Genomic DNA, 15,498 nt, shown 5'->3' on the forward strand with positions numbered 1-15,498 from the left:
AAAAAAAAAAAAAAAAAAAAAAAAATTGGATTTTGAGTTAAGAAAATTCTTGATCTTCTTTTGCAACTGACAGAAGAATAGCCCTAATAAGATGTGTTTGAAAAATACTATGACTGAAATCACAGTGTATAAGTGAAATGTAGGGAAGTTACAGAAAATTCCCCTACATGCAGGTGTGCAGAAGCACTGAAGGGTTACTAACGAACACTAAATAGAAGTGTTGAGTAGTTTGTTATGGGGAGAAGATCCAGAAATAAGAGTGAAAATCAGTGCTGGTTCATTACATCAGCAGTGAGGCTGTCAAACCCCACTGCTAAAGTCATCTTTCAATAGCAGGTGCGTGGTTTGTCCACTCTGGCTTGTAGCCCCCCAGCCAAGGCACAGAATGATCCCAGTCTTCATGGATTCATGAATGACCACAAGCCCTCTCAAGATGCATCTAAATACTGTGGTCGTTCTGCTTCTATTTTGGTCACATACTCCCATATTGGAAATTTTACCCCACACTATCCATTTCAGCTTTGGTGTGTTTGCTTACTGCAAGCAGTATTTCTTACCAAAAAATGCCGTAGTAGCTTGGAAGAATGGAAGAAACCAAAAGAGAAAGTTCTATACATTCTCAGTCTTTTCTATGGAAGTGGTTCTTTCAGTTTAATAGTAATTATCAAAGTAGAAATATTATAATGCAAACAAAAGATCACCTAAATAGGTAAAAAGACATAGATATAAAACGAATGATTTAAATGCCATCGCCAGTCTCTTCAGCATCCCTATGATAAATCCTTTATTAATTTGCGTATGTAATTTGAAGTATTACCCACCATACCGATGTGCATAAATATCCCTACACAAGAAAGCACTTAACATATTTAACAATTTACTTCAAACTTTAATGTTTTTCAGATGACAACCTAGATCTTAAAATGTATAGATATGTTATAGCTCTGCTTAAACATAAATAATACATTTGTCTAATTCACTAATACCAAAGGTACATTTTTTTCTCACGATGAATATAGTCATCATCCATGACTGCCAGTAAAAATTATAAGGATGCCCTATAATTAAAAAAACTATACCCCTATGTGGAAATGATAGGATATAATCTGTTTCATAAAAATAGTAATTTAATCTCAATCTTCCATCACTGGGAGAACGCATTACTGCTGACCGATTACTGTGGTCTTGAAAAGTATCTTTAAATTGAAGTTAAGAGAGCTATATTTCTCATGCGTTTAGGGAAGAATTTTAAAGTATATCAGGTCTCAGATTATAGAAGAGACTCAAAAAAGGCAAAACTTTATGTTATAAAATGAACATATAAAGAATCCAAAGACTGCTTAGAGATGGCATTACAAATGAGAAGCAAATGTATTTAGACTAACAGAGGTCAGAAAAAAATTTAACATCTTTACAGAAACATGAGAAAACAAAACTTGTTAATGACAGAAGAAAGGGTTCATTTTAGAACACAAGTTTTTTTTCTTTACCGTAAGTTTAAATTTCACATGACATTGTTAACATAGGCCAAATATTATGAATTAGAATACACTCATAGCATTCAGTATGTACTGTGTTAGTATCTACATAAGTGATTCTGAAATAACATTTGCTCTTTCAATAGCATTATTTAGGCAATAAAGAAATGTATGGGTGCTAGGAAAATTCATGTTCACATTATAAAGCCCGAAAGAATACATTTGTTGAAATTTGCATTTGGTTTTGGAAAACTTCTGTTTAACAATTGAACACGGCCATATTTTATTTTTTAAGCTCTCACATGGAGAGAGTATCAACGTATTAAAGCAATTTACTTTTAGGGACATTATGCTGGGCTTTGAAATTCAAAAAATAGGATATTTCTTCTTGAATTATTTTATGATCAATGTACAGTGTCTACACAAGGAAAAGTAAAGCTGTCTGACAACTCCTAGAAACATCACTGGTTCTTAAAGATGTAGGAAATTACATAAAAGCATGAAAAGTACTGGGTAATTTTGCAGTTTCAACTCTAAACACAATTGTAAAGACATCTGTCTTTCAATTCTTTCTCCCTCTTTCTTCTGAAGCATGGCCTTTTAATTCTTGCCCTTTTAAATATTTTTGCCTACTGGAGCTTTGCTTCTTAACGTACTGGTTGATCTTACCAGGCTTAGAAAGTATTTACAGGGGATGTTGCTTTTATCTGTATTCACAGAGAATGCTAACAAATTAGAAGAAAGTGCCAGAGAACACCACATACCTTGCCCAGAACATTACAATGGCTTCTGCATGCACGGGAAGTGTGAACATTCTATCAATATGCAGGAGCCATCTTGCAGGTAATGTTTTCACCCTTTAACTTTTAAATGTATAAAGTAAAAATATAGAAACTAAATTCTGGATGTTTACAGAGAATTGGATGGCATTCTGCCTGAATGGGTGATCAGCAGCCATACTTTTCTCTCCCTCTCCTACACACACACACAGACACACACACGCGCGCGTGCACACACGCACACACGCACACACACGCATGCACGCACGCACACACACGCACACAAGCACAAACTAGAAAACTACAAAATGTGTGTACTTACCCAAGTACTATGTAACACATCATTATATACACTCTTCTGGTGGAATTTTAAACTGTACCTTGAGCATTACAAATTCCTTAAAGACACAGCCTCCTCTGGTTTATTCATCACTCTTTCTACTTACCCAAGTACTATGTAACACATCATTATATACACTCTTCTGGTGGAATTTTAAACTGTACCTTGAGCATTACAAATTCCTTAAAGACACAGCCTCCTCTGGTTTATTCATCACGCTTTCCCATGGACACAGAGCAGTGCCTGGCACAGATCAGGTACCTGATAAATATTTCTCAAACAAATGAATGGATGAGGCCTAAAGATAACACGGTTGCTTTTGGGAGGCTGTCTTTTCCAAAGTCCTTCAGGTCTTCGAATAAATATCATCAATCTTGGTTTTGCTAGGATCCGCTATCCACAAGGCTTGTGGAGTGAGATATTAGCTATACCTCCACAGATTCAGACCCAGTTGAGACACAAAGAAATTGCTTGTCTGGATTTAGTTAATAAATACAAATATCTGCTGAATACTCATGGATAGAACATAATTATTTCAGAGATGATAAAGCCAAAGTGAAAAACACAAACGTATTTTTTATTAAAGGAATATACAAGTGGCAAATGATGAAATAGGTTGCATATTGCTGCTATACAGTGAAAGGAGCTTCTCTCTCTTGTTCTCTCCCTTCTCCCCCTCCCCTCTCCTTTCCTCTCCCCCGCTTCTTCTTTTTCTTCATCTTCTCCTTCTTCTTGCTTCCTTTCCCTCTCTCTCTCTCTCTCTCTCTCTCTCTCTCTTTCTGCAGAACTGCCTTCCTTTCATGTTTTCCTTCATTGAATACACTAGCACTTGCCTTCCAGTAGAGCAGCCAGGCACAGTGAGAAGTTGCACCCGCTGCCCTGTCATCCCCAGCAGAGTCATTATTAAACCCCTCTGATGCAGAGAGGAAAGATCCCAGGATGTAATTATGAGAAATTCGAAGTGAAGTACTAGAATAGTTGCACAAAGTCAGTGACAAGTTGATCCCCACTAGTACTGTTTTCATGTGAGTTGTTTCCTCGTTTCATGGTCAAATGCTAATTCTAACATGTAAATTGTCTGCCTGAGCTTTCTGATGAGGGCTGAGTGAGGGAGAGGCAGCCTTCATTCTCAGATGAATATAGCACACATGGGCTTGTTTTGCTGAACCAACCATATTGCCCACACCAAAAGTACTTTTTTTCCTACTGAAATTTAATTCTCTAACGTAAGCAGACAACTTTATGACCAGTAAATTAATCACTCTTGTTGTACCTCTGGCCCTAACACTTTTTAACACTTATTCTAACAGTAGCATAGAGAATGCTTTATCCAAAAATAATCAAGTAGTACTATTTTTTATACTCATGTCATCAGAAACAAGCCTTTTCTCAAGCAATTATGTTGACTTAGGTTAATTAAAGAGCAAGTTAAATAAAATGTAAAGCTCACCTGAAAAAATATATATAGAAAGAATAATTATTCCTGGGCTTCTCTCATCTCTCTATATTATCACCACAAATTATCTACCAACTCTCCTATCTTCAAACTCATATAATAAAGCATAAAAAGAAACTGCATTATCTTTGAAATAAAAAACACAAAGAGATCTTATTGAAAACAAGTATTTGAAAGACATATCTACAAAGTACTATTTTTTTAAGAGCAGGAAAGGGAAACAAAAGGCCCTAATTTCACAATGAAGATAAATAGCTATAGGCCAGCTATAAAAATGAGCCCAGCAACTACAGGTAACTGGACACTATTTCTTCCAGGTGTGATGCTGGTTATACTGGACAACACTGTGAAAAAAAGGACTACAGTGTTCTATACGTTGTTCCCGGCCCCGTCCGATTTCAGTACGTCTTAATCGCAGCTGTGATTGGAACGATTCAGATTGCCGTCATCTGTGTGGTGGTCCTCTGCATCACAAGGTCAGTAACTGTACTCCGTGGCCACCCACATGAAGGGATATGTCATTCCTCCTTGTCGTAGAGCTCTCTAATTACAAGTCCCTTCATGGACTCTGCAGCCATCCATTCTCTGGAGTCCTATTTCCTCATCATAGCAGCATTGGAATAGCCAAATGGAAAGACATTGACTTTCGTGCTGGAGTGGTACAAATTTTTTTCCTTATTTTTGCGTCATGATGAGGATTATTTATTTTCCAAGGAAAGGTCTTTTTCCCCCTTCTAGTGTGTAATACCAATCTTTGTTTAAATATGCTTCTCTCTTTTAGCTATAAAAAGTCAGTCTTCATTCAGACTACTAACAGACTATTTAAATGAGCAGTGTTTCCTGACTTACTCGGATTAGTATGCCAAATGAGATCGTAGAATAGATTTTATACAAGGCCTAGAAAAGTATTAAATTATAGCTCTCATTTAGGGCACTTATATTTCCAAGTATAACTCTCAGGTATAATCATTTTTAACATATTTGATAGAAACCACAAATCCGTTTTTATCTTAACAAAATTTTTAATCACAAAATTCAAAGAAAATAGTTATAATGAGAATGATTATGTTGTAGTACATGAAAACCTTTGATATATGGAAACACGCAGCAAATTTCACAACAAGCTTTCATATCAAACCCCCAAACAATCAGACAGTAATTGTTTCCTGGAGAGTTAGGTTGAGAGAAACACAGAGATCTCATCCAGTTTCAACAGGAAAGAAAACCATGAATAATTAGTAATGTCTGGCATCGGGCTTGGAGTAAAGGAGGGAGGCCAGGTATGGCTTACCTTCATTAGCGTGTAAATTCATGGTAACCAAGAATTCGACTGCAAACCGAATGCATATTATTTATGTCCTGTCTTACCAGAAATGTTACTGAAGATTCTTTGTTCTGATCTGATTTCACTCCGCTTGAGATAAAAGTTCAAGGAAGTTTTTCAAGGTTTTTGTCAAATTCACAAGGCATTTAGACTTTCAATCATTTGTGCAGCTCTACAGTAAATCAGAATGTTTCCAAAACATTATTTTAAGACAAGAAAATAGAAGAAAGTATCATATCTTTAGAAAACAAAGGCCATAATACATCTCTGTATCTGTATTGTTCTATCTTCTTTGAGGACAAGTGTGGCATTTGCTCTTGAAAAAGACAAAATATGGTTCATAGATCCTTCCCTGGCCTAACGGCTTAAGGGAACATCATCGACGGGAGCTCTGTGCTACTCGAAGCCAAGTTGAGTTCATCAACTCGACTCTTATGTTTAGATGCCAAGTGAGTCAGTGGATTACATTAAAATTGATTCTGGGGAGCATAAAAATAACTCAAGAAACCAAAACTAAGTATAAAAGAAAAGATAGAAAAGAATCTAAAACACAGGAAACTGTGCCACATTACTCCAGGGGTCTTGAGCCTACTAATATCTAAGTAATATCAGCACGTGAAAAATGAAATTCATATTTAATAGATATGAAATCATAACAATTTGATTTGCTATTTCATGTACTGACAAAAATGCAGAACTTTAAATACTTCAGCAGATGTTTAGAAGTCTTATTAATCAACTTCATTCCCATATGTAATAAAAACAACTGGAATACATAGGGTCCTTATCTCCCCAGGAATTGTGTCTCGTGTGTGTGTGTGTGTGTGTGTGTGTGTGTGTGTGTGTGTGTGTGTGTGTGTGTATCTGTACAGACACACACCAATACATATATATATACATTTGGTAACATTATGAAGGAACAATTATTTGTTCCTTTTCAAGATAGGGACTCTGAGGTATGAGAAGTCAGCAAATTGCTGAGGATACACAGCTGAGCAATAAGGGCAGAAATGGAATCTAGGCTGCCTAGTATCAGAGCCTGTACACTTAACCACCAGGCATACTGCCCCTTGGCTGGTCAAGATGTCTGTATTCTGATGCTCAAGGCAACCTAACTAAGCTCCAAATTAGGCAAGCCATTTTTTTAAGACATACGGCTGTTTTCATTTTCCATGTAAAAACAAAACAAAACAAAACCCATCTTCTATTTACTTTTGAGGAGGAGAAATAGCACATGAACTAAACTGGCATTATTGTAATGCATTTTATAAAACTCTCCTGGGCAATCCAAGCTTTCCAAAATCCAAGAGACATACTAGTCAATAAACTACACTATTCTCAGTATGGATTCACTTCATTCACTTGAAAACATTCTGCTCAAAAACCAGACTTTGCAGCTAGGCCATCCTCCCCTCTAACCCTTCCTGCCCAAACCCTCTCTTCCTGGTGACCTGGCCACACTCGTCCATCAAGACCTGTTCCAAAACAGCTAGTTGCTAAAAGATTTACAAAATTACACGAAACAGAGATCCCCTCATTCTCTTCAATTTTCCTTTAATCTCATTGTCACCGGGTCTCTCCTCTTTTCTACCTCTCTTTTCTTTCTCTTCTCCTCTTCCCACTTACTTTCTTTTCCTAGTTCTTTCCCCTTGTTTTTACTACTTTAGTCAAATATCTGTCCTTGTCCTAAATAAACATGTGTCATAAAGAATACAGACATCCAGAGACATGTTCTGAAATGAAGAGAGTTGCCCTGCTGAGAAGATGTATTTTCAGTCTTTCATCTCTAGCTCTCACTTGCTGGGAATATGACTTCCAGCTCCATGTTCATTTTGACAGATCTGCCCCCAAAAAACCCATATATGTATATACTATATACATTTACTCACATATGAACATATATTTGAATACATATTTTCTGACATCCCCCAGCTTATTATAATAGGATTTTATATGAACTTTATATTATTATTATTTGTATTGCCAAAGCATTATTTTATTATAAGAGAAAAGCTACTAGATCAGAGCTTTTCAGATAATTTGACTGAGTCTTAGCTTTTTATAGAAGCTAAATAATTGGTACCAATTTATGTCTCTAGCTTATAACATTAATATACAAAATGATGTTAGGCCGAACCAAAACAATATCCCTTTTCATTACATATCCCATATTAACAGTTGGCTCACTCTCTGGTTTGATAGCATTTAAACTTGTAGCACTGAAATGTCAATATAACATTCATCCTTGGGACATTTAAAGTATCAAGTTGTTGAAGACCTGTAACATGAGATTAGAGGAGCTCACACTTGCTCTATTGCATTGTGCTGAGTCATTGTTTGAGCCCTGATGAGTAAGCTGCTGGGGACTAGGTAAATGTATTCCTCTTCAACTTCCACCTCTGTTCTTCGGTTCTCCTCAACAGATGCTTAAAGACAACTGCAAGGAGAAGCAAAAACAAAAAACAAAAACAAAAACCTCTTCCAACATAATTCCAGCTTCTGCTAATAATAAATTCTTTCGTCTGAAACATTTTAATGATTTACTTAATCCATAACTTCACTCTGTGATTGTGGGACCAGACTTTAGGTAATAGCACCGGACTAAGATCTGTAAACTTTCCAACCTTCTAGGAAATGCCCCAGAAGCAACAGAATTCACAGACAGAAGCAAAATACAGGGCACTACAGTTCAGACAACACAACAAGAGCGTCCACGAGGTTAATCTAAAGGGAGCATGTTGCACAGTGGCCGGACTACCGAGAGCTTGGACTACACAATACAGTATTATAGACAAAAGAATAAGATGAGATCTACACATGTTGCCTTGCATTTGTGGTAATCTACACCAATGAAAACATGTACTACAGCTATATTTGATTATGTATGGATATATTTGAAATAGTATACATTGTCTTGATGTTTTTTTCTGTAATGTAAATAAACTATTTATATCACACAATATAGTTTTTTCTTTCCCATGTATTTGTTATATATAATAAATACTCAGTGATGAGAAAAAAATTGGCGTTCTTAAATTTGCGGTATCTCCTAACTGTAAATATAATCAAGCTAGTACAATCTGTACAAGTACCAGTATTTTATCTTTCTCCACATCCTGAGACAGAGCATTAGTTTATACAGGACTCAGTGGCTAGGTTTTGAGTGATTCCAAGATCAAGGAAAATGATGGTTATTGGAAAAGAGAAAAAATAGTTTATATCGAGTGAGGAAAAAATATTTCAGATCTTTGAATCATCTCTATTTTATCAGCTTTCTTCCCTGGTCTTCCATTTTCATCCCCAGAGCAGAAAAATCTCTGGCATATAAATTAAATCAAAGAAGAAGGGGAGGGAAAGTGCTTTATAACTCATAAAGGAGAGGGAAAGAAGATGATATTGGTTTTTATTTGGGAAACATCTTAGAATCTCCCAGTTAAGTGCATATATCTGAAAGGTCCTGAACAAGCTACATATTAGGAATACACAGAGCACAAAATCTATTCCATTTAGGTGAGTGGAATTAACAACTAGGAAGAAATTCTAATAGCATCATTAAATGTGTAACACCAAATCATGAATTCTCAGAAGCACCTTGCTATATTTACAGTATATGGTTCTTTAAAAAGAAATTAGAATCACAAACAAATACCTCATGAATAACTTCATGGCTAATGCAGCACCATTATTTGAAATGGAACTAAGGTGATAATATTTCATGAAATGTGCTTTATATATATGATAAGAACGAAAATGAATTGCATAGCATATGAAAGACCTTGGTGGGAAATCGATATAGATTTCTGAGCACACAAATATGTATGAACACTTTGGAAAAAAATAAACTGTAAAAATTCTCAAAGAATAAGATGAAAGTAACAAATCAAATAATTGCCTTATTATCATTTAGTCCTTCATAGCTTTCTGTGGCTAACAAAGTAAATCTAAATAAAACTTTCTTTGTCTCCTTCAAATGTTCTCTGCACGTATTGAAAGGAATGACACTTTTGTGTCCACAAAAAAAGAAAGGACAAATGTCAAACCAACACTTTCTGAATATAAAATATTCAGTGAAAAATAAGTTTCCTGAAGTGATATTTAAGATATTTGTTAAGACATTTTTTAAAAGGTGACAATCTAAATAGTATTTAGGACTCTGTGAAAAATCTGGTTTTCTAGGTTAGTCATCACTTTGAAAGTGTGAATCTATAAGCATAACCGTCACTCAAGTGTTTCCATAAATTGGTCGTAGGCTACTTGTACAAACAAACTCTATTTAAACTTCCACGTGGAATTTTAGCTTGGTTACCAGGTGCAGAGATGTAACTAGCCCTGATCTCCTTTGTGTAAGACAGGAGTCGTGGCAAACAAACCTTGCCTTCTCCTAAAGGAAGAACAAAAATACAACATGACAGGGCTTAGTAGAGTTAGGAAGAAACAACAATTCCACCGACCTTTACTTGTAAGAGTAGGAAATGACTTGCTTCATTAAATATTGAGACAGTACGTTGTGTGAATTTTTATTAAAGGATCATAAACCTAAGTGTTGGAAAAGTCCTTGGAGTTAATAATACAGTACGTTCCTATTCAACTCTATGCTCACCCAACCCATGAAAGAATCCCTTTTAGAAGATGCATAACAAATCTTTGCTGTACAGTAGAAACTAACACAACATTGTAAAGCAACTATAGTCCAATAAAAATTTTTTTTAGAAAAATGCGTAACAAATCTTAAGTGAGTACATACTATGTGCCAGCCACTATTCAAAGTCCTAGGGAAACACAACTAAAACATGACCTCTACCCACAAGGAACTCACAATCTTGTCCTAACATAATCATCTACCCTCTACTTGCATATATCTATCACTTGGAATTTTATTCTTCATCAATTCTAATTTTGAGACCATTTTTTTCTTTTCATATTGAGTTGAAATTTACTTCTCTATGGTTTCTACCCATGGCTTCTATTTTTCCTCTCTGGAGCAAAGGAATAATGACTTACATGTCTAAAAATATTAGGACAGATACTATGTTCTCCCACTCACTTGTGCAAGTATTCTCTCACCCTTTGCAAGTATTTTCTTCTCCAGGTGAAATATCCTTAACGTCTTCATCTGATACTCATGTGATATGGTTTCCACTTTCCCCTAACATCTGCATCATCCTTCCTTGGACAGACTCTACTTTGTCACCATATATCTTTAAGTGTATAGAGCTCATAATTGCACCGTCTGCTACAGTTGTGCTCTGACAAGCACAGAATATCGTAGAACTTGTAGAAAGCAAATTTAACTGACAGCCATGATCTCTAAATTCAAGTCCTACTTTGACCACAAATTTGGCGTGGAACCATGAGCAAGTCATCTCACATCTCAGGTCTCAATTTCCTCATGACTTCTAATCTCTGTAATTCCAAGATTCTAGATATTCAGAAATCAGGCACTATACTTTTATTATTAATACCTAAGACCACATTAGCTATTTTTGCTGCTCAACTTAAATTCAAAACTCTTTTTAAGTAAACTGCTATTAAGCCATGTCATTCATTCATTCATTCATCACTCATTCATTCATTATCCATTTATTATACATTATACATGTACTGAGGACCGCCAATTACCAGCACCATACTAAGCTATGAGAAGACAAGGATAAATAAGGCAGAGTCCCTGCCTGAAAGGCATGAGATCATCCTGGTTCCTTGCATCAAAATCTCACAGCCCCATTGGCAAGACTGGGAAGTAAACAGTAAATTATAAAGAATGTAACAAAGGCTGCGATAACGTTCGGTTCAGAGTGCTTGGGGACCCTCCAGGAGGAATCTCCAGGCTGAGTAACATGCTTCTTCACAGGATGTGAGACACACAGGATGACTTCATCATTGTCCACACAAACCCTGACCTCTTGCTTCTGAGATTTTATCTACTTCTCCTACTCTCTTCATGCCCTTCATCTCTCCATAATACACAGAGCAAGTGATAGCTTATCAGTGAGGCCTCCTTGGCCCCCTTGGCTGTCTTCCTAATCCTGTTATGGTACTTTGCATGTTATTCCTTAATTGTCCATGCAAGTCTGTCTTTCCCTTAGTCTGGGAGCAAGAAAGCAGAAAATCAGTGCCTTGCTAACTGTTTCCATGTATTCAATAAACATTTATTGGGTGCCTGTGCCATAACAGACACGATTCTAGGTGCTGTTATGTAGCAATTCAGTGGAGAGATCTCTACTCTCAGGCTCACATCCTAGCAAAAGAAGTGGAGGTGAGGATTAACCAAGCAACAGACAACAACAACAAAAACTAGGAAGTTTTAAGCTCTATTCAAAAAATTTAAAATAGAATGAGGTGATTCAGGGTGACTGGGTTTGGTGGGGACTGGGTCCCTCCAAGGACAGTGTAGTACTTAAAACTTGGCCTCTGAAGCCAGACAGAAGTGGGTCCCAGTCTAAGCTCCACTTGACTAAACTACTTAACCTTGGGCAAACTGCCTAATTTCTTTATGCCTCGTATTTAAAAATCAAGAGAAAAATGCTTCCCACACTGAATATGACTGTTACGAGAGATAAGCAAGACAATCCATGTTCTGCTTAGAACAAGGACACGCACAGAGTGAACTTTTCATGTGTGGAAATTATTTTTTAGGAATATGATAAATATTTGCTGTAAAAGTAATTAAGAAGAAGAAACGATATGTCATCAGTTAAATAAAGCATAATGGGAGTCATATGGTAAGAGTTAGACGGAATCAAGCAGTCATGCTCACTCAAAGGAGCGCTTCCTGTCTCTCTGGGGACAAGAGAGCTGTTTCCAGGAAAATAAGACAATATAAGTTAAGAAAAAATACCGCTCCTATTATTTCGTTTTTTCAAATGGGTCCACTGGCATCGTGTCTGAACAAGAAGAGTGATCATTCTTTCATTTTAAAAGAGGTGTATCCTGATAAAGCACATAGCATTAAACCTCTCGTGTGTTTCCAGGCACAAGATGAGTGAGTCAATATTGCAGTGACTTTGCAAGGCCAAATTCTTTACTTTCATGAATCCTTCAGGAAAAGTCAGTACAGACTATTGAAATATGACAGAGATTATCTCAAAGTCACGTTAGACTCTCTACTAATGTTTATCTTCAGATGCTACTTCCCTTTTCCAAAGTCATGCAGCACCGGCACCAGCTTTCTGTTCCTCAGTTACAGCAGACATTTCACTTACGTAATTAATCATCTGGATATCAATCACAAAAACCTTTTCATTGAATTAACTGATATCTTTATATGAGCATCCATATTACATGAGGGATGAAGGATTATATAAGGTAATGGTATTGGTTTTTATAACTAATGCCTGAATATGCAAATGAGTAAGGCCCTTTGAAATCAACATCAGGAAGGTGGGGGCGATGTGCAGCCCACCTGGTCAGAGTCAGGCCTCCTTCCTGCCTCACTCTGGACAAAAATATACTTTACTAGTCCACTTACTTTGGGAATGTAACCAAATTCAATCCAGCACAAGAACCTAATTCAGAGTCAATGAGAGTCCAAAATCAGGGATTATGGGAGAGAGGGGGAGAGAGGACAGGAGCATTCCTGGTCCTCTATTCCTAGTGGTCCCATTGCGATTGCTGTACCTGCCAGTCTTCCTGATCCAACAGAGGCACACCCTCTACACAAGACTTAGCCATAGTGGCCTCTGGAGGCAGCGGCTGTCAGGACCCATCCAGTCAAGCAGTCAACCCATTCTGCAGGGCACACTTGCAGAGGGGTCTGCGCCCTCCCTCCCTGAGGGTGTCTCCGCTTGTCGGGTTTCCTCCCCTTCTCAAGATCCTAACCACCTTTTTCCTTCACCTCATGAAGCCTCCATCCTCTCTGTTAAAGCCCTTCTCTGCCACAATCCATGGACTTAGTCCTTGAAAGCAAAGGCCTTTTTATGAGCCAGGCTATGAAAACAAAGCAGAGAGTAATGACCCAAATTGTCACCATAGTACAACAAATGATTAATAAATATATTACATGAATGGCACTTGGTTAACTAGCAAAATTAGAAAATATAGATAAATCAAACACATAAATTAATCCCGCCAACAAAAGATAAACACCATGGTGTTTATGTATGTCATTTCAGATAATTTCTGTGAGTACAGGTTGAGGTTTTTATAAGAGAATAAAATATTTTTTAATAAACTGAATGCTTACTAAAGAATAAGCTACAGAGTTTCACAGTCATTTAAGCACGATTTATCAAACTACACATATATATGGTATGGTTCTTAAGTAAGTTTCAATCCCTCTCAGTTGAGAATCAGTGAGGCCTTCGAAAAGTTTAGATGAGGATCTCTAAGCCATCCGTTTGCACATTTATCTTTCTTTCCCCCCATAACACTAATTTCCCACCATCCCCCATACTACTTACCCTTCCAGTCTCAGTGCTCTCATACTACTGGCAAGCTATTCCAGTCTCATAGTTTGCAACTGTCCAAAGTTTACCCATAAAGCCTCATCGACAGAGCTTCTCCTTAATTGTCCCTGTGCCTAACTTGGATCTACTTAGATTTAGAGAGGCTAGAGCAGCTTTACCCTCCACTCACCATGAGGAGGTTTTGATTCTCTTTTCACTCTGTGGAAGCCTCTCTCTGATTCCTAGGCCAGAGAAGGGTTTGACCATTTCACCATCATTTAGCTTCAAGGTGCTCATGCCAAAGCTGCCATTCTTACAACAGTTCACATGTCAGTTAAACTCAGCTCATGAGGGTGCTAACCTCTGAGCTGAGCTGTTTCCCAAACTGGGCTCTTCTTCCCTGCCTTGTATGTTGTGAGTAAAACGTTGCTCCCTGGCATTAACTGGGGCAATACATTTGGTTCAGAACCAGCAGTTAGTATAAGTAGTATAACATTAAATAACAATAATTAAGATATGTACTTATTATTACTTTTATTTATCAAAAAAGAGATACCCTGGGGGCTTCCCTGGTGGCGCAGTGGTTGGGAGTCCGCCTGCCGATGCAGGGGACGCGGGTTCGTGCCCCGGTCCGGGAAGATCCCACATGCCGCAGAGTGGCTGGGCCCGTGAGCCGTGGCCACTGAGCCTGCGCGTCCAGAGCCTGTGCTCCGCAACGGGAGAGGCCACAGCAGTGAGAGGCCCGCGTACCGCAAAATAAATAAATAAATAAATAGATACCCTGATTATACTGAAAGGTACTTGAACCAACTTCCAAACTTGAGCACAAGATAAAACTGAATAATTAAAAATAATATAAGAATATTATATCACTTAAAGGAATGCACAGATTGGTGCCACCCATCAAGTGAGCTGAAGTTAGCTACTGTAAAAGAGCACTGAATTTTACTGGATGAACTAGTCCAGTAAAGGCAGTCTATTCTTCTAACAGGCTCTACTATGTGTTATGTCAAGGGGTCTCTTCACAAGAACAAAAACAAAGAGAAAATGCTGTGGCCACTAGGGAACACACTTACCTCCTAACTAATTACTTGAAAAAAAAATTCTTAGCTAGAAGTTACTTCCTCTGTTCACATCCATAACCTCTGGACCAACGGCATTTCAAGTAAGACACCCTCCGAGTGAGAACTAACCATACGGGGGAAGGGGAAGAAGAAAAGGAGCAAAAAAGAGCTGAGAGAGGAATCAAAGGCTGGGGGAAGGTGAGAGGGAGGGAGACAACCAACAACTGGATTGGGAGAAGGGGGGCAATTATGGGAAGAGGAATTTAAGAGATGGTTCGTTCAAATAGTCCTTCAGAAAGAAGCATGTCTAAAGCATTTAAGCAGGATTGCAGGCATATGGGATGGCAGCAAGTAAGCAGAGGGCAGGAAGGTGGTGCTCCTGGGAAGGCCTCTAGCCCTGAAGTCTCAAAAGACCAACCTGCTGCGTGTATGGAGTTGGGAGGCAAGGAGCTGGCCTGGCAATCTGGGCAGAATGAGGCCAAGGCACGACTCCAAAGATGATTGCTCAGGCCTCTGGGTGAGGAGGAAAATGTGTTTAAAATAAAAGTTTTGTCATGTGCATATTTTCTTCCTCACAATTCTTGACCTCAAGATATGCAGATCAGGGCTTCCCTGGTGGCGCAGTGGTTGAGAGTCCGCCTGCCGATGCAGGGGACACGGGTTCATGCCCCGG

At 37.9% G+C, this 15,498-nt stretch overlaps 1 protein-coding gene across 1 annotated transcript in view; it reads left to right on the forward strand.

Annotated features, from left to right (window-relative positions):
- The window catches only part of TMEFF2 (transmembrane protein with EGF like and two follistatin like domains 2), a 253,932-nt gene extending 245,827 nt beyond the window's left edge, over positions 1–8,105 (forward strand). The window contains exons 9-11 of the mRNA XM_007464955.1: positions 2,198–2,321; positions 4,371–4,529; positions 8,009–8,105. Of these exons, the coding sequence (XP_007465017.1) occupies positions 2,198–2,321; positions 4,371–4,529; positions 8,009–8,105 (380 nt within the window). The remainder of the gene's footprint in view (positions 1–2,197; positions 2,322–4,370; positions 4,530–8,008) is intronic.
- Positions 8,106–15,498: the final 7,393 nt, after the last annotated feature.

This window comes from Lipotes vexillifer, unplaced genomic scaffold, assembly GCF_000442215.2.
Source record: "Lipotes vexillifer unplaced genomic scaffold, Lipotes_vexillifer_v1.1 scaffold903, whole genome shotgun sequence".
Classification (NCBI taxonomy): Eukaryota; Metazoa; Chordata; class Mammalia; order Artiodactyla; family Lipotidae; genus Lipotes; species Lipotes vexillifer.